The sequence below is a fragment of the Fusarium redolens genome, assembly GCF_020744475.1.
Source record: "Fusarium redolens strain MPI-CAGE-AT-0023 chromosome Unknown BKA55scaffold_8, whole genome shotgun sequence".
Lineage (NCBI taxonomy): Eukaryota > Fungi > Ascomycota > Sordariomycetes > Hypocreales > Nectriaceae > Fusarium > Fusarium redolens.
This window is the reverse complement of record NW_025763671.1, coordinates 249,735-274,077: the sequence shown is the minus strand read 5'-3', so window position 1 is coordinate 274,077 and position 24,343 is coordinate 249,735. Positions and strand designations below refer to the sequence as shown.

The following is a 24,343-nucleotide window of genomic DNA, read 5'->3' as shown; positions in this document are numbered from 1 at the left end:
TTTGTCCCATCTCATATCGCGTCTAAAAGTCCATGGTTTCATCCTCCCGCTCCCGCTTAACCTTTACATCCTTCTCATCCTTCATCAACCCATTGACAAAGTGTCTGAACTGCTCAATATATGGCTTCAGGCTTGTCTTTTCCCAATCAGCTGTGCCTTTACCACCCTCCTCCTCCTCTCCCTTCCAAGAGTCTATCTCCGCCAGAAGACCCTGCACCGTAGGCACACCTAGAGGATCAAAGTCCTCGAGGTTTTTTGTGTTAATGGGCACACAAACTCGACCAGTACCAGGATGCACGACAAAAGGACTCTTCAGCAAATGGTTGAGTTTCTTGCTGACTTCAATATCCAGTCGGGGGTAGGTGTACTCTAAGACGATGTCCTGCTTGGCTTCAAGGAGTTGTCTGGCGTCAAGATTTTTGCTGGCGCCCGACTTTGCTACTGCGTCAATATCTGCCCATTTTGAGGCTGATGCACGTCCTGGAGCGGCATCCCATTTCCTCCTTAATGATTCGTTGAGGTTATGGTTTGGAAGAAGCTGTAATAGCTTCTCAGATTGCTCAGCAGAAGCCCAGGGGTCTTGGACATCAAGAACGTCTTCTTGGAAATGAGTTTTCAGTATCTCCAAACTTCGGCTATAAGGAATTAGTATATCACCTTCACAAGAGTCTAATTCATAAACTTACGCCAAATGAGGATGCAATGGTCTCCTCACATTCACCTTCTTGCCGCTCTGAGCACCTCCCTTGACCACCTCGAGGTAGCCCGCAATTGCTCTTCTCTTCTGATCGTCCATGCCTCGAACCTTCTTATCGCAAACCCAAGCGTGAGCACCTCGTCGCCCTGAGTACACCCACATAATGTGCTTGAAGCCAAAGTCTTCCCGCAGCGCAGCATCAACCACCTTAATAGCCATTGTCATAAACTGCCAACACTTGTTGCAGATATTCGCTTTATCACAGCATGTTCGAATATCATCATAATCTGTCAAATCTATATCGAAACATAGTTCTTTTGCGAGGGGCTTGAAGGCGGATGAGTTACGGAGTTGCTTTCGGTCGCGGGGATTGGTGGTGTACACTGGTCCGATTTCGAAACGAGAGGGCATTAGTCGGAGAACGTCCTTGCGAAGCCTGCAACGATATGAGTATTAAAGCGCAATAAAAAGAATAGCACGTACATATCGGCGGTAGGAAAAGATTGGTATCGGAGGTAGGCATCATTCTGGAGTGTGAAAGCGAACTCTCGGTTGCCAAAATCGTTTGTTGGGGTTGGACTGTGGTTGAGCCACTGAAATAGGTATCGCCATGGGAATAATCGCTGATAGAAGCTTCGCATGACTTCAGGATCTGAGGCTTTCAATGTCATAGCATCGCTTTAATCAATTAGTTCAACTGTTAGACCCAAACGTGGATTTTACGTACAAAAGCGGTGCAACTTGTGAGCTTGGCTGAACAGCTGCAGAACTGGGAAACTCCTCGTCCGAGTCGACATCATCGAATAGGTCCTCGAGTTGTTTGGTTTCCTTTTTGACGTCTTCTGTCTCGTTCATCTTGACATCAGCTTCTGGCGCATTGGGAGTCTCATTAGATATTCCTGTCTCCTCCGTAGGCTCGTCCTTAACATTACTCGGGGATGACATGGCTTCTGCTTCGACAGAATGGGGCATTTTGATTAACGGATAGTAATTGTAGTTGCGATCAGTTTCAGTGCGTCTATGGGATTCGGAGTTGTCGTTGCTGGTTGTCGCAGTGATGGGACCGCAAGATTGACTAAAGATAATGGCTGAGGGGTGAAAGTGAAACGCGTTAGACGCGTCTTTTCGCGTAAAGCTGTTTCCGCTTAGGGACCTAAGGTATGGCAATTAAACAAGGTACGTATCTTTTGATCACCATGGATCCCACAAAAGGACTCCACCCACCATTCACAGACAACGGGCTTATATCAGTAAAGATCTTTGATAGTGGTTCTGAAGTCCAATCTGGACCACTTGATTCAAACAGTATCTCTATTTGACAGTTATCAATCAAATTTAAATTACTCCATAACCATATGGCCACCTCAAAATGTGAAGCAAGGTTCGACGCCTGACGTAAAAATACACTTTTGAAAACATTTCTCAAGATGATAGCCTGAGTTTATATCTCGATCTATATGCGTGGGTATTCTCCAATGTATCTTCGCCTCTTGAACGATGCGTCAGCTTTACTCGACTTCCTCAATCTTTCTAATCATATCGCCACCAATCCTAGCAATCTCTGATAGCACTGCCTTGCGGTTCACCACGACAACGTCTCCATCTTCATCGGTTACCTTGTGGAAGTTATAAGGTAGACCAGCTCGGAACTTCTGCTGCTGAAGTTTCGGGTTCCAGATAGCCCCTACCACGGCATCGTCTTCGTCGCTGTTGTTGGTTCCCCGGAAGAATACAAGTGAATCATCGTATACACGCTGTAGCTCCTCCATCAACACGTCGACAGGATGAGCACGGATGGGGAGCGGTGCGCGACCTGTGCGATCATCGAGGTTCTTGAACTGGGAGTGGCGGCGGGCCGAGGGGTCAGAAGCAGCCTCTCGGAGAATCGAGCGAATAGCTTTACGAGAAAGATGGAAAAGAACATCGTAGTCTTCGAGAGAAGTTTCAAAGAGCTCAGTAGCATCAATACGGTATCCGCTGTCCTTCACAAGTTTGCATGCAGCCTTAGCCAGTCGGGTCATACGTGAAGCGATAAGCTTAGAAGGTCCATTGCGGGTATAAGCGAGACCAGAAGTGTCATTGGAAGTGGCAACAAACATGACTGTGTGATTCATGTTCGGATCCTTCTTGCGCCGAGCCTCAAGCTCCTTGCGAATGTTATGGCGATCATCATCTGTCAGCTCCTCTGCGGAGTCGACGATCAGAGGCTCGTCACGCCAATCCCAGCGAGACAGGAATGTTAGGGTGCGTAAGAAACCTGTTGAGGGACTCGTGGGGGCTCTCCATGGGTATGGTTGTAAGAACACGTGCAGAACGAAGAGCTCAATAAGCTCCTCGCTGATGTGGCTTGAAAGTTTGTGGGAGTTGAACCAGTGCTTTACCAAGCGGATAGTCTGGGATAGAGGGTGAAGGCGTGTGCAGAAGGTTGAGATAGTCTGTGTATGAATTGGCAGGGTGGCAAAGAACCAGTTGATTCTGGCAAGGGCCGCTTCTGACTCGTCTCGAATGTGAGCATCAAGCGTTTTGTTCTTGATTTGGCGCTCAAGGAGGGTATCTTCCAAGTCTGCATGGATTCTCAACCGGAATGCCGCGCCAGATTCGTAGATAATATCGAGATATGCCAAGTTCTCAATACCAATATCCCTATTATCTCGGCCAAGGTAGGTTGTAATGTTTTCTTTCGCCGCTGTCAGACGCCTGTCGAAGTCCAGCAAAAACTCAATCTTGGTCTCTTGAATTGCCACGAGGTTCTCGGGCCATCGATTCGATGCCTCGAAATAGAGGTTCACATCTATAGGCTCAATAGTACCTGTGTGGAAGCCAGGGCTCGGAGCATCAACTGAAGCATATCTAGCGGCTGGTGAAACCGGCGAAAGCTGTCTGATTTGCAGTGGCAATTCTTCAAGGTTTCGGATATCGTATTCGAGGGTCTGGAACGCTCGTCGGGCAGCATCGAAAGCCTCCTTATCCATATGAGAGAAAGTGACAATGTTGGAAAAGCCAGCACCAAAAGCAGTGATATCTTCGCTGGCAACCTTTAGGTGGCGTTTCAAGGTATGCACTGCGATTTCCTCGCAGATCTGGAAGGGAACTTTGCTTGGCCACTCAACACACTCAAGGATACTGCCATCCTTGAAACGACGCAGCTCGGCCTTCTCGCCCCAGAATTGTCGGAACTTGGCGGCCTCTTTTTGTTCTTCTGCTGCGGGACCATGCTCCATCTGTCTGGACATCTGGGCGAATTCGAACATGACACCAAATTGAACCTTACCAGAACTTGAAGTTGGCGCGGAGCCCAACGACCACCCAGCCCTGGTAGGTAATTGGAAGTGCACAAGGTGAGCACGAGTGCCATAGGCCTTCTTGAGTACCTTGTGCGCTTCCAGGCTAAAGTCCCACACAGGTCCTCTGCAGTCAGTAGAGCTAGAGGACTTGGCAATATCCTTGGTCTTAATCTCAAAGATAGCATCGAATGTCTGGAGAGGAGCATCAGACTTGACAATGAATGTCGGGTCGAACTTGTCAGCAGCTTCGTCAGCGAGGAGGTCGGTGGTGGACTTGGCGTGCATTTGAAGGAGACCTGCAGACCAGGGACTCATCTTTGACAGCACGTTGAGTTCTCGAATTGAGTCATACATGACAGGGCCAGCTTCTCGAACGGAGTCGGCACTAATCTTTGAGGAACCAAAAACGAAAGGCTTCTTGTTGAAATTAGTGGCCGAAATGAACTGAATAGCAGCCTTGAAAAGTTCAGTGCTGCTAAGAGAGTTTGAAAGAGCTGCCTGGCCATTTCGTCCACCCATTTGGAGCAAGAGAGCAATCATGACAGACCACTCAAAATGACCAAATCCACCTTGCGAAATGGAACTCCCGAAACCCCTCTGCTGCAGCCAGATTCTTCCCAATACACAAGCATCAGTCAGGGCGGGGCACTCGTTCTTGGCGTGTGTAAGAACACGTAGGTAGGAGATGAACGTCTCCTCAGCCTTCAAAGTAGAGTTGTAGAAAGGGGTTCCGGCCTGGGTCTTTTTGTCGTCGGACTCTCCACTTCGGTTGTTATTAGAGCTAGGAAGTAGCTTCGACTTGGGGAAAATGCCATCAGGCGCGCAGGGGATGAGTCGAATAGTATATGGGGACTTCGCAGCCTTTGTCTTCTTCTTGGAAGCCTTTCCGTTGGTCTCCTTGGCACCGGTCTCCTCCTCCTCGGTCTTCGGTCGAAGTGCAAGTACAGGCAGAAGCGGGTTCTCGTTGAGGTATTCAAAGCCGATATCCATAGAATCTCCCAACTCTTTCTTGACGCTGGCAGCGATGTAGGCGATGTAGTATGCTCGGCGGTAAAAATATCGCATACTTGTAAAGTCCTTCTCTTGGAACATAGTCTTCGGCATCTGGGCTACCATATCGATGCCAAATTGCGCCTGGGACTTCACCATGGTCTTGGCGACATAGCTACCAACGACATTATATGAAGCTGGTTTCTCAAAAGCAAGTTTGTAGGGAGCATCTTTAGCAGGCTTTGGATCGGGGTAAGGAATGGCAATGCGATGCTTCTTCTCAAAGCGGCTTGTAACTTCGGTGATCTAGAAAATCTGTTAGTTTCAAAGACTTGCGACCTTGCGTTGTAGTACGAACAGGCTCAGGTCCATGAGAAGTCGCAGTGTCGATAGCCTCCTTCAGTCGATGAAGGTTCGCATCAACATCCTTCAATGCCTTTCCATAGTCGAGTTTTGCCTCCTTGAGTAGCTCGTCTGTTTGGAGGACAAAAGTGCTAGCAGTTGAGACTCTGGCAGAGCTGCGAGCCTCAAAATCAATGAGAGCATCGTGTCTCAGACCAGATCCAGAGTGGTCTAGCTTCCGACGCTTTGAACTGGACTCCATGACGATTGAATTATGCGCCAGATGGTGGAAGGCAATTATCGACAGTTTGGAGGTTCCTTGGTGTTGAAGCTGCCACTACTGACTTTGGTCCGCTCTCATACTGTAATTTTTTTTTCTGAAGCCAGGATCTGCGGGGAGATAAGAAGCTTATCAGAAACGGTACGTATTTCCACCAAATCCATCTAAGCATTCTCAATCGGATCCTGAACTTTCGGATCCGAGCATCAATTGATTTGGGTCAATACAATCATCGACTGTCCCCTTCTTACAAACGTTCCTCTCCTTTGCTCCGGCTCGACCGTCGCGTGTTCTCCTTTAGAAAAACTCACGCCATTTCTTCCCTGCACATAAATTATGCAGCTACTACTGTAAAGCACATTTCCAACCGTTCAGACGATCACACTTAAAACAACTCCTTGCTTATGCCCGCCAAATAGAGCACGCCTTGCAGAACGCTCAGGTCCACTCTGATACCTGATACCAGCCAACTCTCTCGCCCTTTTCTTTGGTACCCATCCTTCACCTTCACGATCAGTGATCGTCAAGCCATCAGTTCGAAACTGAGACATGTGAGGATTCATGTTGATTAACCGCTCTCAACTATGTGTGTAAATTAAGAAACGCACTCTTCTGAGACAATTGTCTGATGATATATCCCGCGAAGACGTGGGATTTCGGGTTGTTTACCATTCCAGCACAAACGCTACACTGACCAACAAAAAGTCAAGGCCCTGAAAATCAACCACAACTTCAGCTCAGCTCGAGACACACACGCTTGTTTATGTTTATGGTGATTGACACCAGCCAAATCGAGACACCAACAATGCAGCTTCTACAGTAGCTCTGCTCGTCTATACATTAGCCTTCCAGAATGAGAACCCCTACTTGTCAAAGCGACCTAGTCGCTGCAGGTTTCTTCCGCCCTTGACGTCTTTAGCCTTTTAGGCCTAAACGATTGGTCTTTTGACGTAACACTGTTGTGTGTTTGTTTTGTTGTGTTTGAATGTCTTGCCTTCTCCTTGCCTTAACCTCCATACCACTTAGCCTGAGTTGGCCTGGCAAGCCCCAGATGGCACCCACGCCAAGTTCCGTGCTTTCAGTCTCGAATCATTGCTTTTGTGGTGTTTTACGCAGTTGAAGGCACGTAGCATGTAAGGAGAGTTTGCGTTGGAGTTCTCGGAAATTGCCTCTTGTTCATCAAGAGGCGGCTATAAGAACAAGGTAACCCTGTCCACGAGTTTATGGCTTGCTCATGCAAATCATATATCTGATTGTTGAATGACTTAGATAGCTTTGGTTCCTTGTCCACTGGCCTGGTCTCTAAGTCACGACGGATATCTCTCCTTTTGTTAGACTGTTGCCTCGCGGCGCGTCACGCTTTTTTATTTATTTATCATAATACTGAACCGTACTTGAATCATTTGACGCTTCTGTTAAAGAATTTCAACGAGTCAGTATACTTCAAGAATACTTCCACTCGTCAACAATGGAATCATACACAAAATCAAGACCATCTCTCACACTTTCCTCATCAGCCATGGACCTTGACACAGATCGAAGAACACCATCGCCGGTACCCTCACTGGGTCATGACGCTCTCAGCACTCCCATAGCAGAGATGGCCACGCCGCCAGCTTTTGCTTCAACGTTCTCGCTGCCCATAAATGCCGCCAAGAACATGTCCCTCGAAACCTTCGGTTCTCCAAGAATTGCAAACGACAACGACTTATTGCCTTCATCCCTCCCTCAAACTGAAACTTGTGGAAGCGAAAGAGCAGATATGTCTTGCGTGGGAGGAACTCCCGACTTTCTCCTCCTGTACTGCTTCGACTTAGACAGAGCGGTAAACTTTTACTCGCGTTGCTTCGACTGGAAGTTCTTTGGGGACGTGAACGCCCAACAGTCTGATGACCCATATAAGAGGCAATGGGGATCTTCGCACTTTGACGTGCAGCCCATGAACTTCTTCAACTCAAGCCAGAGCGGAGGATCTCGCATCACAGGAGCCTTGATGCAAGTGAGAAACACAGGAGACAGCCGCGCTCAGCTCGAATACAAGCGACAGATAGCCATGGCACGCGGTGTAACACCAGCATGCCACATCCGAGTGGCTGATCTTAGTATCGCTGAGACGTTGGTCGAAAATAACTACGGCGAGATCAAGCAGTTGCGATACGGCGTTCGACAATGCATCATGGATATTGGAGAGTTTGTTGACCCTGAGGGAAACTTGATCGGACTGGTATCTCTTCACCCGGAGAATGCCACTACTGCGATGTAATGTGGATTATCGAGTTAATGGGTGAGCTCTCATGGGAAATGGTGATTGTGGAGGATAAAGGAATACCCGGTGGTTTATTTTCATTCTTCCGCTCATACGAGCGTGTCTTAGGGAATTACCATGATTTGCTTATAGAGCTAATTATGGTATCGGGAGTTTGGAGTTTTTGTCCAGAATATCATGGACACTTGGCGTTGTGTTGCAGAGAAGAAGGAAGGGAGTGTTGATAGCCCCATGCTTCTAGGTCACCTTAGTAGGTTGGAAGTGAATTAGAGTCCATAGCCGACCTCGGATCGGAAAGCAACCGGGTCGGAAATATAGGATATGCTCTGTAGTCACAACAATTACTACTAATACACATAATTACCAATGAATAAAACGGTGACTGAACCCCGAGATGTTCCTCTCCAAACATCAGCAAGTTTCCCTAACAAAGTTAGCTTGTCAAGGTGAAAACCCGTCTTGTTTGGTTGTCATGAGAAGCCCTGTTCCGTCATGACAAGTCAACTCCCGAAACGAATAGCCGGTAGGTTCGGAAAACCCATTACCCGCCCACTAAATAACAGCGCCAGACTGCTCTGCCCCGGACTTGAGCCCCCGCTGTTCTCTCTGTCCTGCCACTCATGATCACTTTATCCTCGGTCTCCACAGGTCGAGATCGGGGAGATCCTCCACTTCGCTTCCGGTCTAAGGTGAAGGTTCTCTTCTACGGGCACCACCCGGCAGCCGTTAGAGGAGAGCTTATGAGGGTGACCCGCCTAAATGTTCCTGTAAATGCTGTTTAGGTATCATACCGAATGCCGATTATCGCTTCCGAACTTTGGTCGCGGAATTGTATTTGAGCTTAGACGGAGGTCGATTTACGGCCAGAGCCGGCCTTAATAAACGGATATCCCCCGCCAACGGCGCCGTCAACTTCTATCGTCATTGTCGGCACAAGTTCTCTCTCATAACATCTCTTCCTTTCTTTCTCTCTGGTCTGTCTCTGGAAGAAAGATTCCTGGCGCATGAAGCTCAATTGATCATACAAATAAGCATATACTATAGCTACTCCCCAACCGACAGCAGGGTTGTCGACACTGAAGGTATTCCCGACCTTCTCATCCGTCCTCTCTAAACACACACACACACACACACACACACACAGCATGTCTTCTTCAGCTTTTCGGTTACGGACCCTTCGAGCCTTTGCTCGCAATCCCACCAACGTAGGTCTCTCGAACAGCTAAATGCGCATCTCCAGTGCATACTAACAATTCTAAAGCCTAATGCCGTCCTCGCACGATCCTTCTCGGCAACCGCTCGCCGCGCCGAGATCAACAAGGTCTTCCCATCTGCTAAGGAAGCTCTCAAGGACATGAAGCCCAACACAACTCTCCTCTGTGGTGGTTTCGGTCTCTGCGGTGTTCCTGACTCTCTTATCAACGAGGTCCTTGAGAAGCCTGAAATCAAGGGTCTCACAGCCGTCTCCAACAATGCTGGTACCGACAACTTTGGTCTCGGCAGACTTCTCAAGACTAAGCAGATCCGCAAGATGATTGCTAGCTACATTGGCGAGAACAAGACCTTTGAAACGATGTACCTCACTGGCGAGGTCGAGCTTGAGCTGACCCCTCAGGGAACTCTCGCTGAGCGATGCGCCGCTGGTGGTAAGGGTGTGCCTGCCTTTTACACCCCTGCTGCCTTTGGCACAGTTGTTCAGACTGGTGATCTTCCCCTGCGCAACAAGGCTGATGGCTCTCCCGATGTCTACTCTTACCCCAAGGACGTCAAGGTCTTCAAGGGAAAGTCATACCTTCTTGAGGAGAGCATTGACGGTGACTATGCCTTCGTCAAGGCCTACAAGGCTGACAAGCTTGGTAACTGCCAATTCCGTCTCGCTGCTCACAACTTCAACGGCGCTATGGGCCGCAACGCCAAGATGACCATTGTCGAAGCTGAGCACATCGTTGAGCCCGGTGAGATTCCTCCTGAGGCTGTCCACCTGCCCGGTATCTACGTCAAGCGCGTCATTCAGAGCACCGAGGAGAAGTCGATCGAGAAGTACACCTGGGCTAAGGACCCCAACGACCCCGAGGCTACCAAGGCCCTCGGCTCTGGCGACACAGCTGCCAAGCGTGAGCGCATCGTTCGTCGTGCTGCCAAGGAGTTCAAGAACGGCATGTACGCTAACCTGGGTATTGGTATGCCTATGCTCGCCCCCGGCTTTGTCGGTCCCGAGGTCGAGGTTCAGCTCCAGTCTGAGAACGGTATCCTTGGTCTAGGCCCCTATCCTCAAAAGGGCCAAGAGGATGCTGACCTGATCAATGCTGGCAAGGAGACAGTTACTCTCAAGCCCGGTGCTGCTGTCTTCGGTAGCGAGGAGAGCTTTGGTATGATTCGCAGCGGTCGTATCAACCTCACTATCCTTGGAGCTATGCAGGTCAGCGCCACTGGTGATCTTGCCAACTGGATGCTTCCCGGAAAGGTCAAGGGCTTCGGTGGTGCCATGGATCTTGTCAGTAACCCCAGTGAGACCAAGGTTGTTGTGACAATGGAGCACACAGATAAGAAGGGCAACCCCAAGATTGTCAAGCAGTGCGCGTTCCCTCTGACTGGACGTGCTTGTGTGTCGAGAATTATTACTGAGCTGGTGAGTTTCCCTAAAGTTTCATGTCCTCTGTTGATAATATACTAACTCTCTTCCTAGGGTGTCTTCGATGTCGACTTCGCCAACGGCCTTACCCTTATCGAGATCGCAGACGGTGTCACTGTTGACGAGGTCAAGAGCAAGACAGAGGCTCCCTTCCACGTCGCCGAGGACCTCAAGCCTATGCTATAGATGACACAAATAAAAGAGAAGGAATGATATTACGATTGGATACCATAGCGCACGGTCATGTGAAAAGTATTCTGAAGAAGGATTACTCGGCTTTGAGATAACAAGCTTGAGGATTGGGAAGAGGGTCGAATGGCTCGAAGCCATCACATCACAGGGGCGGCCGTTATAAGCCACTGTTTGTTTGAGTGGCTTCGCTTGTTCCCGTTCATGCATGGAAAAAAGATAGGCTTGTTCGGACGGTGTTTCCGCGAGGGAGAACAGTTAAAGATTTTAAGCGACAAACAATATAAAAAAATTCAAAATAAATCAATTAAAGACTACGTATGTGCTATTCATTACTGTTATATTTTTCTTTGGTCTCATTGGCAAAGTCGGCCCATCAACTGTAGGTAGTTTCTTCTTGTAGCTCCAGTGAAATAGCCGTCTACCGAAACGCATTCAACCTCGCCACTTTCTCAATTTCATTCAGTAAGCACTTCAACAACCAAACTCGGACTCTTTCTCATAATCTCATATGATCCCACCATAAGCTTATACTATTCTGTCATAGACCTAAATAACTTGATACCAAATTTATATGATTCTTTTCTTGAATCAGCCATGTTCGACCCAAATTCTGGTCCAGCTTTCAGGGAATATCTCATGACCCGGGAGGCTCTTGCGGCTGAGAGCAACGCAGACTGGAGCCGGCGTCGTCCATACCCTTCCTTCAAACCTCGAGGCACCAAAGGACCTCGATCTTTGTTAGACATAGCTATCAGTGTTGTCGGCGACAATTTTGGCAAGATTCGCTCTATAACCCATCTTGAGTCTTTGCCAAAAGTCATACTATTGCGCATTTGGAGGTATCTCGAGGCAAGGTCAGTGCATCAAAGACAAAGTTGTTACCATCACCGGCATTGTTCTTATCCCCAACCTTATACATTTCATTGGTCATTACCATGACGTCCTCGGTCCTTCATCGTCCTTCTTCTGCTTCTTATTCGCCTTTCAAGAAGCATACAATAAACACTTCTCACCCAGCGCATCAACATCAACAGTCTGACAACCTGCGGATGGCGCGGAAAACAACTAGAGATCTGAGACTAATACTGAAGTAGAGGAGTATCTCTTCATGCTTGGAGGTACCTCTCCAAACTCCTTATGGATGAAGGAGATGACAAGAATCTTGGCCTGTACCGCTTTCGACAGCACATATGCCACCCGGGCAACGATCTCACCCGCTACACTCAGCCCCTAACAGCGCCGCCCTCAGACTTCATAACACACATAGTCGTCGCTGGCGGTTGCACCTTCAATACCCATGATCTTCTATGTCTCGCCGACATGCCTAATCTCGGTGCTCTCGAAATAATTCAGCCGACTGAGCGGACTGCGTTCCCCAATATCTCGGACCGTCTTGTCCGGGGGTGGTCTGAGAAACCTGATCCGTTCCCCTTGCTTCGAGTATTGCGAATATGGGGCGATGAGACGACATCCAAAGCCTCTCTACAATGGGTGTCAAAATTCCCTTCTCTTGCCCTGTACGACGTGATTGGTGCAAGGGACGCATGGGACGCCAGTAAGGCGGCAGCGCAAGAACATGGATGGGAGCAGGCAGATTCACCGCCACATAGATTGGACGACTCACTACTACGGTATCTCATGCTCTTTGCGCCGCTAGAAGAAACCCGAGACAGAAATCTCCGTGACCTCGCTGCAAGTATCGATAATGACTTGGTGTCGTTGTGCAGCGACTCGCGATGCGCTGTTAAGTTCGTGCAGGATCGTCAGGCACCACTTCTTCTTAACTACCTCTGCGATACTGCAAAGGAGAATACGCCTTGGTGGGATACTAATGCTGCATCTCGAGAAGCTCGTACATGCCATGGGGTTGCATTTGAGGCCTGGGCATTTTGGCTTTACTCCTTTCTCGGCCAACTCTGTTCTGATCAAGATTTGGGAGCCCGTGGGGTCCTTCCTTACAAGGCTGTAGCAGGTCCCTTCATTCTACCCTCGCGGCCGATTGCGTGCCTTCACTTGGGTCACACTTCTCAACGTGGTGGTATCGATACGAGACCATCATATATTAGCAGGGGGCTATTCGCAACACGACAATTCACGTTCACACGAGAATCTGTCATTCGAAGGGCTAGTGGGAAGAAGCCAGCTAAGATACCGAAGAAAGGAGTCAACTTAGTGTGTTCAGAGAGGTCCGCACCTATGTTGGCAATAAGGAAGGCAAAGAGAAAGCGGGTTGTTGATGTTCTGGAGGATATGGGCCTTGGGCGTTGAAAGAATCCATGACATGCAAGTCTCTTTCATAGGAATCTTATAGTATTTCAGCCTAAGCTCTGGTTCTCTCTTCTTTATGCTTTATGATAATCTTATTTGACTTTTTAACTTTCAAGTAAGTTTCAACAATTCATATCATATATTAGTTTTCACTATGATGCTTCTCTCAAGTTTGAACAATTTACTTCCTCCTCTCTGTTCCGCCCCTAAATGCATGATTGTTGATAATGTTCTGGAGTACGTGATTCATCGATAGTCTGCAACACTGACTGATCAACGAACTTCCTTCAGTTCCTTTTTTCGTGTCAAAGTACAGCGAACCATGTTCTGCCGTGACAAAGTGACAGTTATAGGGTATTTAAAAGAGACACTTTCTCAACGCCCTCAATAAGTCTAATAAAAACACTCAAAGTCGTAAAATCCAGACATGACTCTTTGCTCACTCCCTCAAGTCTTCCATGGTCCCCCCAACCTATATATTCTCCTGCTCGTCTTCTCGAAATGGGCATTTCTTGTACAACTCACATTTGATACCTAACATTTCAAACATCGGTCCCTGTAAACAAGCATTCGTACATCTACTTTACCGCTGGAGGCACAACGCCAGAAGTACCATTTTCTGTAGAACGCAGGAATGCCGAACTCTGACATGGCAAGTCATGATGGCCCAACAACATGCTTCGCTTTCCCTGATCCTCTCACTGCACTGACTTTCTTCAACAGCGATCTGACGGACTCTGTTCTACTGAGTGATGAGGGGTTCATCGAAGATGATGATGGACGTGACGATGAGTTCTCTGTCCCTTCGACCTTTTCGGCAATATTTCCTGTTGAGCCACTTCTTTTACCATTGCCCGAGTCTAGGAGTACCAGCACGGCAGCGACGAGCCCAGGACCCAGTAGTAGCTCACAGTACGGTCTATCTGAAAGCGATCCAGATATAGACGAGACAGAAACCCCAATACAATACCCTGATAATGACTGCTTGTCCTCAGGCTCCTCTAGTGCCAGTTCTGAAAGCGACGACGATGCTGGCATCCTCACGTCCCTTCCTCGTCGTTTCCAGGACCGCAATAGCCCAAATAAGCCGCTCAGAATCCTGACGATCGTGTCACCAACACCAAGACTCGACACCGAAACATCTTCCGAGCCTGGCTCAGATTTTCCATCGTATCATGTGCACCAACTCGACTGGACGCATCCGGTCCATGCTGGTGAGCTCCGCAAGCGCAGCGAACAACATGACAGGGAGATCAAGGCACTATTTTGGGACACGAACCATATATTCAGACCCACGGATGTCCCTGGGAGTTCGCAGTACAGAACAGAGCTGAAGGACTGGCGAAGAATGCGTCGAGAATATATCATGAACAAACCAACTGCTCAGCAGCAAGCGCAAAGTCAGCGGCTTCTACAGACATTGCCGGATCTTATCAAGAAAAGAAACCGCTTCTTTGACAAGAGACCCTAGGGACCAGACTGGGTGTAAGTATTGTAGAAGACGAAATGTGTAAGAAAATATCTATTTGCCCTACGTGAAAGAGATTTGGGGTGTGTGGCTTTGGTGAGAAACCTCTGGTCGTTGGTTAATCTGACGCACATTCTGAAATAGGTCGGCGTTGGCATCACAGCCTCAGGGAACGGGGAAATATTCAGTGTCAAACATCCAATGTCAAAGAAACCCAGCGCCAAAAGCTGATTACCAATAGATTCATCCATCATGGAATGAGTTCATGTGAGGAGTTGTTGCTGTAAACACCTAGCTACCCAGTAGGTACTAGGAGAGATACCACTCATTCACTGAGGGCATATTGTCACTTTAGAATACGAGGGTACCATAGTGCAAGCATATGAAGTTACGAAAAACATGCATGACATGTGATGAAGCACCCATGCTCACGCGCATCCATACTCACCTCAATCATGATCTCACATCTCAAATGATGTGGAAGAAAAGTATGTACCGCGTCAAAATTTCTCTCTCCCGACGCAGCAAAAGCTACAAGCAGAACAGAGGGTAAGTGTCAGCGGTAATTCATCTTTCCTCCAGTTTCCCCTCCAAGTACCTCCATGGTGTAATGAAAGCCAGAGTGAATTTGAAGGATTCAGTTTTTCTAGTAGGTTGAAGAAGAAAGGAAAAAAGAGAATAAAATCGCGGCTCACTCGATGTGGTTTTGTTTACCTGAGTGGGGCGCCAAAAGCGGGAGTGGAAGATTGATGCGCCGAAAAGGTCGGGTCTTAGGGGTCCATCCATCTCATGAAAGTCCCTGCGAATTGGGTAAGAATTGGATATAGTAAGTCACCTTCAGAGCAAGGAGTCATTTTTAAAGTCTAGTGAATGAATTTAACTCAAGAGAACCGAAGCTACACCCTTGGATGATTATTTCTGCCTGGAATCAAAGGATGAGTCAAGATATCAATACAGTCGCGTGCACGAGGGACGAACAATGCATGCAAGCCCGTTGCAAACACACTTTGTTGGCGGCATGAAACACGCCCCTCAGTGAGCTGATCAAGACACGACAAACTGGGGTCCTCTTATTCGTTCAGTCATTCCAGTGCCCAGCTCGTTCCTGAAAGTCTCCAACGGCTGACAATAAAATCCGCTGAAACATAGTACAAGGTACACCTGGACTTGTGCAGTGGATCATTGGGGGGTTTGATAGGGGTATCGTTATTTTATTCTTTGCTTGAATGTGTTGTACATTGGACACCTGCAATGTTGTTTAATTCATTTCCATGGGCTGGCTACTAAGTTTCAGGACTGAGTCATACCAGGTCTTGCTTTTCTGCGTTCCACTCGAGTTGATCAGGCTCCTGTGCGACGTAAAAAGTCTCCTATTAGCTTCGATCTATTCGCCTATCATGTTTACCCATTCACTTTAATAAACTTCTAAGCAAAAAAAGTGTTTTCTATTTTGACTCATATTCCACCTGCAACGATCTGCAGTTCAAGTTGCAATCATTTATAAGAGGAGCAACGCCATTCAAAAGTTCCTGATCAACAACATCCCACCCTCCATCTCCCTGCTTGTTCGTTTATCAGAGCTGCCGTCATTAGCTACCCCGCTACCCCGCCCTGCTGAACAAGTTTGATCAGCAAACAAACGTTCAGTCAAGAGTTGGCGTGATAATCAACAATACAGAATATCCCGACCCAAACGATTTAAACAAGTCCTAACACAGAAAGAAGCCTTGAGATAGACTTCTCTCTATCCTCCAAAAACTCACCTCCCTCATTCCCATTTCATCACAGCTTGCCCATCATGGCTCCTGGTGGCCCCCCGGAGGAGGCTCGCGTGGCCGAGGAGGAAAGTTTCGAAAGCCCGCACGAGGAGGTATGTTGACCACGAGTTCGTGCTCAACCCCAGGACTAACAAACTCCCAGGTGGCAAGAAGTTCTCTCGCGATATTCGACCTCTCGATGCCGATGGAAACGAGGTTAGCATGTGGGCTGTCGACCCAGATAAGAAGGACGACGACAGCGATGAGGAAGAGTCTTCCGAAGAGGAATCTTCTGAAGAGGAAGAGGAAGAGGACAGCGAGAAGGAGTCTGGTGCTGGCCCTTCTCAAGAACAAACCCAAGAGCAGTCACGCGAGGCTCGAAAGGCCGAGAAGAAAGCTCGAAAGGAGGCTGCCATAGCCAGGCAGAAGGCCAAGACCGTCGAAGTTGGTGATCTGCCCTCGAGCGACGAAGACGAGAGCGAAAGCGAAGAGGATGACGATATGCCTGCAAACCCCAATCACTCGAAGAAGGCTCGCAAACAGGCGGCATCCTCTGGTGTCGACGAGATCACAGATGGTGTCGAGAATCTGCAAGCAGCACCAAGCCGACGCGAGCGTGAAGCTCTCGAGGCTGCAGCTGCTAAGGAGAGACACATGCGCTTGACAGCTGAGGGCAAGACGGACGAGTCTCGGGCCGATCTGGAGCGTCTCAAGGCCATCCGTGAGCAGCGTGCTCTCGATGCCGCGCGGAGACAGGTGAGTTACCCACATATCCGGTATTTTGTTAGTAGAATGGTCTTACTAATGCAATTTCAGGCTGAACGTGAAGAAAGAGAGGAGCAAGAGAAGGTCAAGAAGGCCGAGTTCGAGGCTAGGGAGGCTCGTCGGCGAGAAGCTGCTGCTGGAAAGAAGGGCAAGAAGAAATAGAGTCCAATAAGAGCATGACCAACGAATTCACATGAAAGCTTTTGCTTTGGTTATTGTTTAGGTGTCATCTAGACTAAATTCGTTCAAAGGATTGAACAGAAAGGCGTAGTGATACAAACCTAAACCTGTTTTTCTAGCTCATGTTCTAAGTCTCTCCTACGAGGTTTTAAGAACGACCTACTAGCTGCAATCTGTGAGTCTTACCATAGTATGGTAATCTGCGAGACTATAATACAGTCAGGATGGTACAGACTTACAATAAGTGAAGACATATAGTACTTAGATTACTTATACTGATCAATGAATGCCTTTGCATTTCAGCCAGGCCTTGACCCAAAGTTTCAACTATTCCGGCGTGGCAGATGACACCAAACACCTATGAATCATCAAAAAGGAGCCGTGTAATTGGTGACTATAATTCAGAGGCGCAAAATTCGCCTGAAGTCATTGGTAACCTATTCTTTTGAATTTTCACCCACGGTGCAAGTGTCTTGGATTCAAGCCATCTACCAAAAGCCATATGGTCCTGGTTTTCAGCATTACCTGTGCTACCTGTATTACTCATAAATTCAGAAGGAACGGAGAGTATACAGGCACCTTCATGAAAGATTTTTAAAACTTAAAATCTCCTTGGTCATAATATGATTTGAGATCCATTTCATACAATGCTTGATGAGGCTCAGAGGACCCTGAATATGGCGTTGGTACGTACCTCGGCCTAAGTGCGCTAAGTGCAGGGGGTGGATCAACCGTCTTCAATGGGCCTTCCCCACACAAAGCCGGTCATCTTTAGCGGGCACCTCAGGAAAAAAAAATTACAACGATCCTCCCCAAAAAAACTGAGGCAGCAAATCGCCATCCGAGCTTTCTTTTCCAACCTCTTTTTATTATCGAGAGCATTTCATCACCACGACTCTCCATAATTGTCTTTCTCTAGTACTGGAGATATCACAGTACCATCGATATTCAACCATTTCAATCACCAGTTAATATGGCAGAGTCTTCGCTGCAGGTCCGTTCCTCCAAACGCTCTCAAGCCCCGCCTGTGATGGGACAAATCTTCTATTTATGGCGATAGGAAGCCCTGAAGCTGACCTTCTGCGCTTTAGGATCGCCTGCGCGACCAAGGTGGAGCCTTTGATGGTCTTTTGAGTCTTATCCCAGCCAAGATGTACTATGGCGAAGACACGAGTGTATGTGAATCCAATGTCTTGTCAATTCAAGGTCAACATCATCTCCGCTTGGGCAAACACACCACATGCCTCTTATTATATTATGTGCATCAGAGTCAACCAACATGAGGCTAACCAAAATGTAGGATCAATGGAGCAAGAAGAAGCAGACAAAACAAGAGGCTGCCGCTGCCCGACGCGGAAAGCTGGATCCCGACAGCGAGCGGAATCGAAATGCCAAGGAAGTTATGGATGAACGGGCCAAGAACAAGCGAAAGCTGCGTGAGATGGAACAAAATGACCATACTGATATCGAAGATGACTGGGAAGACTACGAGCCTGTTCCTGGTGTAGAGACCGAGAAGCCTGGCGAGGGGCTCAAGGCCAAGATAGCTGAGACCAACAAGAAGCAGAAGCTCAACGACGAGACAGAGACCGAGGCTAAGGATAAAACTGAGGCAGTTTCCTCTAAGACGTCGAAAAAGGAAGAGAAGAGGGCGGCTAAGAAGGAAAAGAAGAAGGAGAAGAAGGCTGAGAAGAAGGCCAACAAGACAGAGGCTCCTGAAACCGAGAACAAGGATGTATCAACTCCGACACCAAAGGCCCAGAAGCAAGCCGCGAAGAAGCAAGCCAAGAACCTTGCTGATAAAGCCCAGAAGCAAAAGGAAGATAAAGACGAGGACGAGACAGCAGCCCACGGTGACAGCGAGGTTCTACCTATGGACATCTCGGGTCTGGAGAAGGAGGACGAGGCCAGCGCCAACTCAAGTCATGAATCCGAGCCACAATCTCCTACCTTTGACACCAGCGATTCTACAACAACTCCTGCGGAGACAACCGCCGACCCTGCCAGCACTACTACCTCCATCTCATCCACTATTCCCCCTTCAGAGAAACCCAAGCACATCAAGCTCCCTGCCGACACCTCTGCCATCCGAGCACGTCTCGCTGCCAAAATCGAAGCCCTTCGTGCCGCCCGAAAAGCTGATGGACCTGATGGCAAGCCCATTCGTACACGCCAAGAACTCATTGAATCGAGAAGAAAGAAGCAAGAGCTTCGAAAAGCTCACAAGCAGGAGATGCGTAAACAGGCTAAACTGGAGGAGCAACGAAAGCGTGAGGAGGCGCTAGCATCTAGCTCACCAGGTGTTATGAGCCCCGCTGTTGAACTCGATGAGAATGCTAGCAACTTCACATTTGGCCGTGTCGCTTTTGGTGATGGTGCTCAGCTCTCACGCGATCTCGGCCACGTGCTGAGCCAAGGCAAGAAGAAAGGCCCCTCTGACCCTAAGACAGCTCTCATCAAGGTCCAAAACCAGAAGAAGCGTCTTCAGGAGCTTGATCCCGAGAAGCGTGCCGACATCGCCGAGAAGGATATCTGGCTGACAGCTCGTCGCCGTGCCGAGGGCGAGAAGATCCGCGACGACGAGGCTCTACTGAAGCGCGCCGTGAAGCGAAAGGAGACTGCCAAGAAGAAGAGTGAGAAGGCCTGGCGCGAGCGATCCGACGGTGTCAAGCAGGCTCAGAAGGACCGTCAACGTAAACGTGAGGATAACTTGCGCCAGAGACGGGATGACAAACTGCTCGGCAAGGCGGGTAAGAAAAAGAAGAAGGGCGGAGCCGCTGGAGGTAAGAAGAAGAGTCGCCCTGGTTTCGAGGGAAGCTTGGGCGTTGGAGGCAAGAAAAAATAAACCGAAGAAGTTATGACGCGACGAGGTGGAAGTGGAAGATGAAAAGAAAGGCTGGTTGAGTTTTTACCCTTCGATATATTTGAGATACACGGCGCTGGCGGAGTTATGGTCGGCAAAAAGGAGAGGAGACATGAAAACTTTTTCAGAACTCAGCTCGACGATGCATGTACTAACTTAGTTGATATAATTCATCATCATACGAAAGCAGAGAGCGTGTCTCGAAGGTGCTGTCAAGCCAGTTGAAATTTCAAGTCCCAGCAATGCAAATCCCCATGCTGCCTTAACCAAAGTTCGAGTATATTTGCGTTGAGTGTGTAGATCCGAGTCGTTCATTCATACTTAACTATCTGAAGTCTAACATCAGCAGATGTAACAGCAAATATCAAGACCCCAAGTTTTCATAATAGACAAACGCCCTTGCAAGGTGTGTTAAAAGTTGTCCGTGACATTTTCTTTTTCATTACAATGGAGATACCAAACCCAAGTCGACGACAAAACAACAACGGCTTCCCTTTCACACACCGACCTATGGATTTCGCCCCCTTTCCCTAGCCTTCCAAGAAACACATCGACAGAACACACACATACACAACAGAGCTATAGTCAGAGCCAGAGTCATAGTCATCCCGTCCACCTCCTTTTTGTTTCCCAAAAGTAAAAAGGACGAATAGATAAGCCCCGACAAAAATAAAAAGGACATTAAAAGAAGAAGTTTGGGTGGGTTATTGCGTGAGTGTAACCACCAACACCACTTGTTCAAGCACCCAGCAAAAACAATATTTTGCGCTGAGTTAATCAATTGGCCAAGCTCCAAGCTCTTCATGCCTTAAACCCAACTGCAACTCAGTTCAATTGAGCAGCAGCAAAGTCCCAATTCCCTGAAATTGCCCCATATAGTAGCGGTTGTGTGTAAAGAGTCGTGTTGGTTTCATTTGGGCGAGGGGAGCCATGAGACTGTTGCCGTCAAAGTCATTTCGTGAAAATGGGTTTATGATGAATTAGGATCGGATAGTTGGAACAGAGATTTCGAGGGAGAGAGCTTGGCCTGGTTGGGACGCTGAGTAGTTGAACGAAGGTGTAGCCGAACGTCACGTTCGGCGGTGGTGGACACGCATGAAGCTTGCATGAGTACATCTATAGGAGAGAGTCGAGTCTAGTGAAGACACTCAAGCAAGCTGCAACCACCTCGAGCTGGAGCTCCTTGTCCTTGCCGCTGTTGACCTCCTGTAGCTACTGTCAGTTACGAAAATCTCGCAGGCATCATATACTACCCACCTCATTAATAAGTTGAGGCAAGTTGGCACCAATGCCGTTCTGTGTGGCCTTCTTGCCAAATGGCCATTGACTGTAGTCGGCGAGTAAATCATCGGTCTGCGCAAAAGCCCGTTCCCTTGCCTCGTGGCCAAGGGATGCGAGGGCGTTCTCGAGGACGTTAGCAGCGTAGGCGGCGCAAACCATGGCGATACTGCGCATATAACGGAATTCGAGCGACTCGGGTAGGAACTGGCTACCATTGAGGACTACGGTCCGTTGGGTAAGGATGTTGCGAACCCGGCGGCGGATCTCCTCCTTAGCACCGCCATCGGCGACGGGATGAGTTGCCATGTCGAAAAGGAGGAAATTGCGCTTCTCGGTGCGGAGGATGCCCTTGTCGACCAAGCCCTTTGCGAGTCGTTCTCGAACCTGCTTGAGCTGGTATCCGATCTTCATCAAGTTCCAGGTCTCGCCTGTCATTCGCAAGGCAGTCAGCGACAGTTGCTTGGGTATTGGAAGAATGGTGGGTAGGGTTATTTACCGCTCATCAAGTCAATCCAGGTTGCGACGCTCATCTTTTCGCTCTGCTTCATCATCTTGAGAGCCTCGTCGAGAAGAACCTCGCCAGTAAGGGTGTCGTCTATGACCTCGATGTTGCGGTCTGCGAGGGGGAATCGGCGTCTTGAAGCATCCTTCTCCATTGCAATGCGACCACGGAAGGCCAGTTCGATGACAATGCATCCTCGAAGGGCGTAAGAGATGTTGTCGTTCCAAAAAGAGAGGTAGCCCTATGAGCATTCGAGAGTCAGAGGTGTTCGTTCCCTTGAGCACAAAGGGCACGTGTATGAGCATGAGTGGCAGCCTACCTGCTTATCCTTGAGGCCAAGTAGCAGGACCTCCTCCATGAGAGTGAGCTTTGGCTGCTTGCTTCGCTCAGCGCTCTCACTGATGTCGCGAGGGTCGAATGCGATCTTGTGGCCATTTTCTGTGCTTTCGTAGCTCGTCTCGGGTCCGTTGTCCCTGGCGCTTGGTGTGCTCGTTCTAGGGGCAGTGCCGTTGCTGGAATCGCCCTCAGCCGCAGGTCCTGCGCCGCCCGCACCGCGGCGTCGCGTCAATCCCGAGGACATTTCGAGTAGATAGAGATAATTAGTTTTGGTGTTGAGAGGGAAAAGTCGGAAGTGAAGGAGAGGGAGCGACAGCAAAGTCCTTTTTTGGGGTCGAGATGAGGTTGAAGGGGTAGTTTGATGGATGTCCTGTCCTGGAACTTTGATTGACTGGGCTGAGCCTGAACGGGGCTAGTTGCGCGTTCAGATTTAGGGGTTTTGGACTGGGGCCCGCGGGCTACTTTTGATAAGTGAATGAGCTCCCAAGTTACAGGCGTCTCATTAGCTCTTAGAGCCAATAGATCGCTGAGCCGTTGGGGGACGGAATGTCCTTGCATGGGGGTATAGGACCAAGTATTGCTGCTATCGATTTGGGCTGATTCTCCCTTTTTCGGTAGACTCTTTGGTTTGAAATGAAGACCCAATGCCAGAAGACACTGATAAATGACCTGGCTTCTTTTGCCTTAGAAGCTAAAGCAGGGAGTTTGGATGTGATGCGTTGCGTTGGGAGTTGACCGTCAGCCGATGATGATCCGTCTTGTGAGACAGCGACTCAGAAACATGCAAAGCAATACTGGAGATTAGGGCAAAAAGACATTATAAAAACTCACTACGCAAAAGATGTTACAAATAATAATTGATCTTTGAGGGTTGGTTTAATTAAGTATACGAAAAAGAGGAATGAATCTCTCCCACCTCGGTAAGGTTGGAGGCATGGAAGGTAACTTATACGAGCTCTCTAAAGTGCAAGGAGAACGAAACACAACGAGCACCATACCTAGTTATTCTATGAGTAGGCTTCAACGGTAGTTCTCTTTCACTAAAAGGTTTTCTAACTACAAAATTCGAAAGGAAAAAAAAGCACCCTCAAGAGTCGCGTGAAAGGATGCCTGACGGATCAACCCAGCTTGCATACCCAACCATAAGCTTGAGAGGCTTCCTGGTGATTGTCCAACCAAACAACCAAACAGCTCATCAATAAGCCAACAAGGATGATATTTTCAGTCAGCATTCCCCATACTACGTAGATTGACTTAGTTATTTGGGAAACACCAACAAAACTGCTATATTGAAACCAACTTCCTCCCTCTGCTTCTCATGGACCTTTCTCTCCCATCGTCCAATTCTTCCTCTTAAGGCTCTATAGCAGGTATATAAAGCTGTTTCACCGCTTTATGTCCGGTCCGGTCCCCTTGCACTCCTACTCTGCTAGGATTCTCCGCACGTGAAACCGTGGAAGTCCACCTTGAGCACTAACATGTGGTGGCGTTAGTCAGCCAGACACGACACGTTAACTCCACCACACACTTCCAACTACACTTCATCCTGACATCTAATAATACCCCTGGCTTCCGATGACTACCGCTACCTCGACAAGAAACCCAATTGAGTCTGCGCGCCTTCGATCCTGCACTAACAAAGGCACAGATGTTTCTCAAACTCAATTGCTAGTTCTCGTCCCCAATTATGACAGACTCGGACACAACTCATCAACTTCCAATTAGGCAACGGCGAAAATCTCTTTGTTCAACGACCATTTGCACGACTGGCATGTAATTGCGACATTGCACAGACTGCGAACCTACATCAGAATCATATGAACATATTGATCAATCGTTGCTCTTGGATGCCCTCTCGGCTGACCCCTGAAGTCAGGGGCGCTTGAATATCTTTCAAATGGACGAAGATCGGTTCCCATGCCGTGCGCTTATGTTACTCTGTTCAACAGTTTGATCAGACGAAATTAGTTGCGGCTGTCGACTATGCAAACCTTGCAATAAAGTTGAACAGCATCGACCTTTTGAGCGAACATTGGACAATGGGCCTTTGGCATATATATCAAAGTGATTGTTGGTTGAGTGGTTGACTCACTACCACCAAACTTCGATATGATCCACAACGAGGACGCAGCATAAACAAATATGCTTTCCCCTTTAAGCATGTGACGCATTCGCTGCGGGGCCGTGCATATTGCTGTCCGGTGTGGTGACTTTGCGTTCACCGCAGTGGAAGCTCACCG

At 48.4% G+C, this 24,343-nt stretch overlaps 10 protein-coding genes across 10 annotated transcripts; 6 read left to right on the top strand and 4 right to left on the bottom strand.

Moving 5' to 3' along the window:
* Positions 1-22: 22 nt before the first annotated feature.
* Positions 23-1,669, bottom strand: BKA55DRAFT_511823 (uncharacterized protein; the record flags this gene model as incomplete). Its single annotated transcript, XM_046187748.1, has 4 exons — positions 23-635; positions 687-1,133; positions 1,181-1,375; positions 1,425-1,669. The coding sequence occupies 4 exons, from the start codon at positions 1,667-1,669 to the stop codon at positions 23-25; spliced, it is 1,500 nt and encodes a 499-aa protein (XP_046049043.1).
* A 282-nt stretch (positions 1,670-1,951) lies between these two features.
* Positions 1,952-5,668, bottom strand: BKA55DRAFT_567743 (Nrap protein). The gene is made up of 2 exons (XM_046192763.1): positions 5,330-5,668; positions 1,952-5,277 (listed from the first exon to the last, which is right to left on the bottom strand). The coding sequence occupies exons 1-2, from the start codon at positions 5,573-5,575 to the stop codon at positions 2,206-2,208; spliced, it is 3,318 nt and encodes a 1,105-aa protein (XP_046049042.1). The 5' UTR covers positions 5,576-5,668; the 3' UTR covers positions 1,952-2,205.
* Positions 5,669-7,061: 1,393 nt separating this feature from the next.
* BKA55DRAFT_539299 (uncharacterized protein) lies at positions 7,062-7,856 on the top strand (the record flags this gene model as incomplete). Its single annotated transcript, XM_046190119.1, has 1 exon — positions 7,062-7,856. One exon carries the CDS (start codon positions 7,062-7,064, stop codon positions 7,854-7,856), a length of 795 nt encoding a protein of 264 aa, XP_046049041.1.
* Positions 7,857-8,973: 1,117 nt separating this feature from the next.
* On the top strand, positions 8,974-10,976 carry BKA55DRAFT_567739 (uncharacterized protein). Its single transcript, XM_046192762.1, has 3 exons — positions 8,974-9,064; positions 9,121-10,488; positions 10,546-10,976. Exons 1-3 carry the CDS (start codon positions 9,005-9,007, stop codon positions 10,675-10,677), a joined length of 1,560 nt encoding a protein of 519 aa, XP_046049040.1. The 5' UTR covers positions 8,974-9,004; the 3' UTR covers positions 10,678-10,976.
* BKA55DRAFT_567738 (uncharacterized protein) lies at positions 10,467-10,976 on the bottom strand. Its single transcript, XM_046192761.1, has one exon. It carries the CDS (start codon positions 10,888-10,890, stop codon positions 10,672-10,674), a length of 219 nt encoding a protein of 72 aa, XP_046049039.1. The 5' UTR covers positions 10,891-10,976; the 3' UTR covers positions 10,467-10,671.
* A 301-nt stretch (positions 10,977-11,277) lies between these two features.
* On the top strand, positions 11,278-12,951 carry BKA55DRAFT_512154 (uncharacterized protein; the record flags this gene model as incomplete). Its single annotated transcript, XM_046187778.1, has 2 exons — positions 11,278-11,537; positions 11,775-12,951. The coding sequence occupies 2 exons, from the start codon at positions 11,278-11,280 to the stop codon at positions 12,949-12,951; spliced, it is 1,437 nt and encodes a 478-aa protein (XP_046049038.1).
* A 317-nt stretch (positions 12,952-13,268) lies between these two features.
* Positions 13,269-14,711, top strand: BKA55DRAFT_360324 (uncharacterized protein). Its single transcript, XM_046185844.1, has one exon. It carries the CDS (start codon positions 13,586-13,588, stop codon positions 14,420-14,422), a length of 837 nt encoding a protein of 278 aa, XP_046049037.1. The 5' UTR covers positions 13,269-13,585; the 3' UTR covers positions 14,423-14,711.
* Positions 14,712-16,217: 1,506 nt separating this feature from the next.
* On the top strand, positions 16,218-17,103 carry BKA55DRAFT_539295 (casein kinase substrate phosphoprotein PP28-domain-containing protein; the record flags this gene model as incomplete). Its single annotated transcript, XM_046190118.1, has 3 exons — positions 16,218-16,289; positions 16,348-16,932; positions 16,993-17,103. 3 exons carry the CDS (start codon positions 16,218-16,220, stop codon positions 17,101-17,103), a joined length of 768 nt encoding a protein of 255 aa, XP_046049036.1.
* Positions 17,104-17,921: 818 nt separating this feature from the next.
* On the top strand, positions 17,922-20,241 carry BKA55DRAFT_567732 (surfeit locus protein 6-domain-containing protein). Its single transcript, XM_046192760.1, has 3 exons — positions 17,922-18,115; positions 18,213-18,296; positions 18,422-20,241. Exons 1-3 carry the CDS (start codon positions 18,095-18,097, stop codon positions 19,964-19,966), a joined length of 1,650 nt encoding a protein of 549 aa, XP_046049035.1. The 5' UTR covers positions 17,922-18,094; the 3' UTR covers positions 19,967-20,241.
* Positions 20,242-21,100: 859 nt separating this feature from the next.
* On the bottom strand, positions 21,101-22,347 carry BKA55DRAFT_689955 (Golgi phosphoprotein 3-domain-containing protein; the record flags this gene model as incomplete). Its single annotated transcript, XM_046199426.1, has 4 exons — positions 21,101-21,190; positions 21,242-21,693; positions 21,762-22,008; positions 22,087-22,347. 4 exons carry the CDS (start codon positions 22,345-22,347, stop codon positions 21,101-21,103), a joined length of 1,050 nt encoding a protein of 349 aa, XP_046049034.1.
* Positions 22,348-24,343: the final 1,996 nt, after the last annotated feature.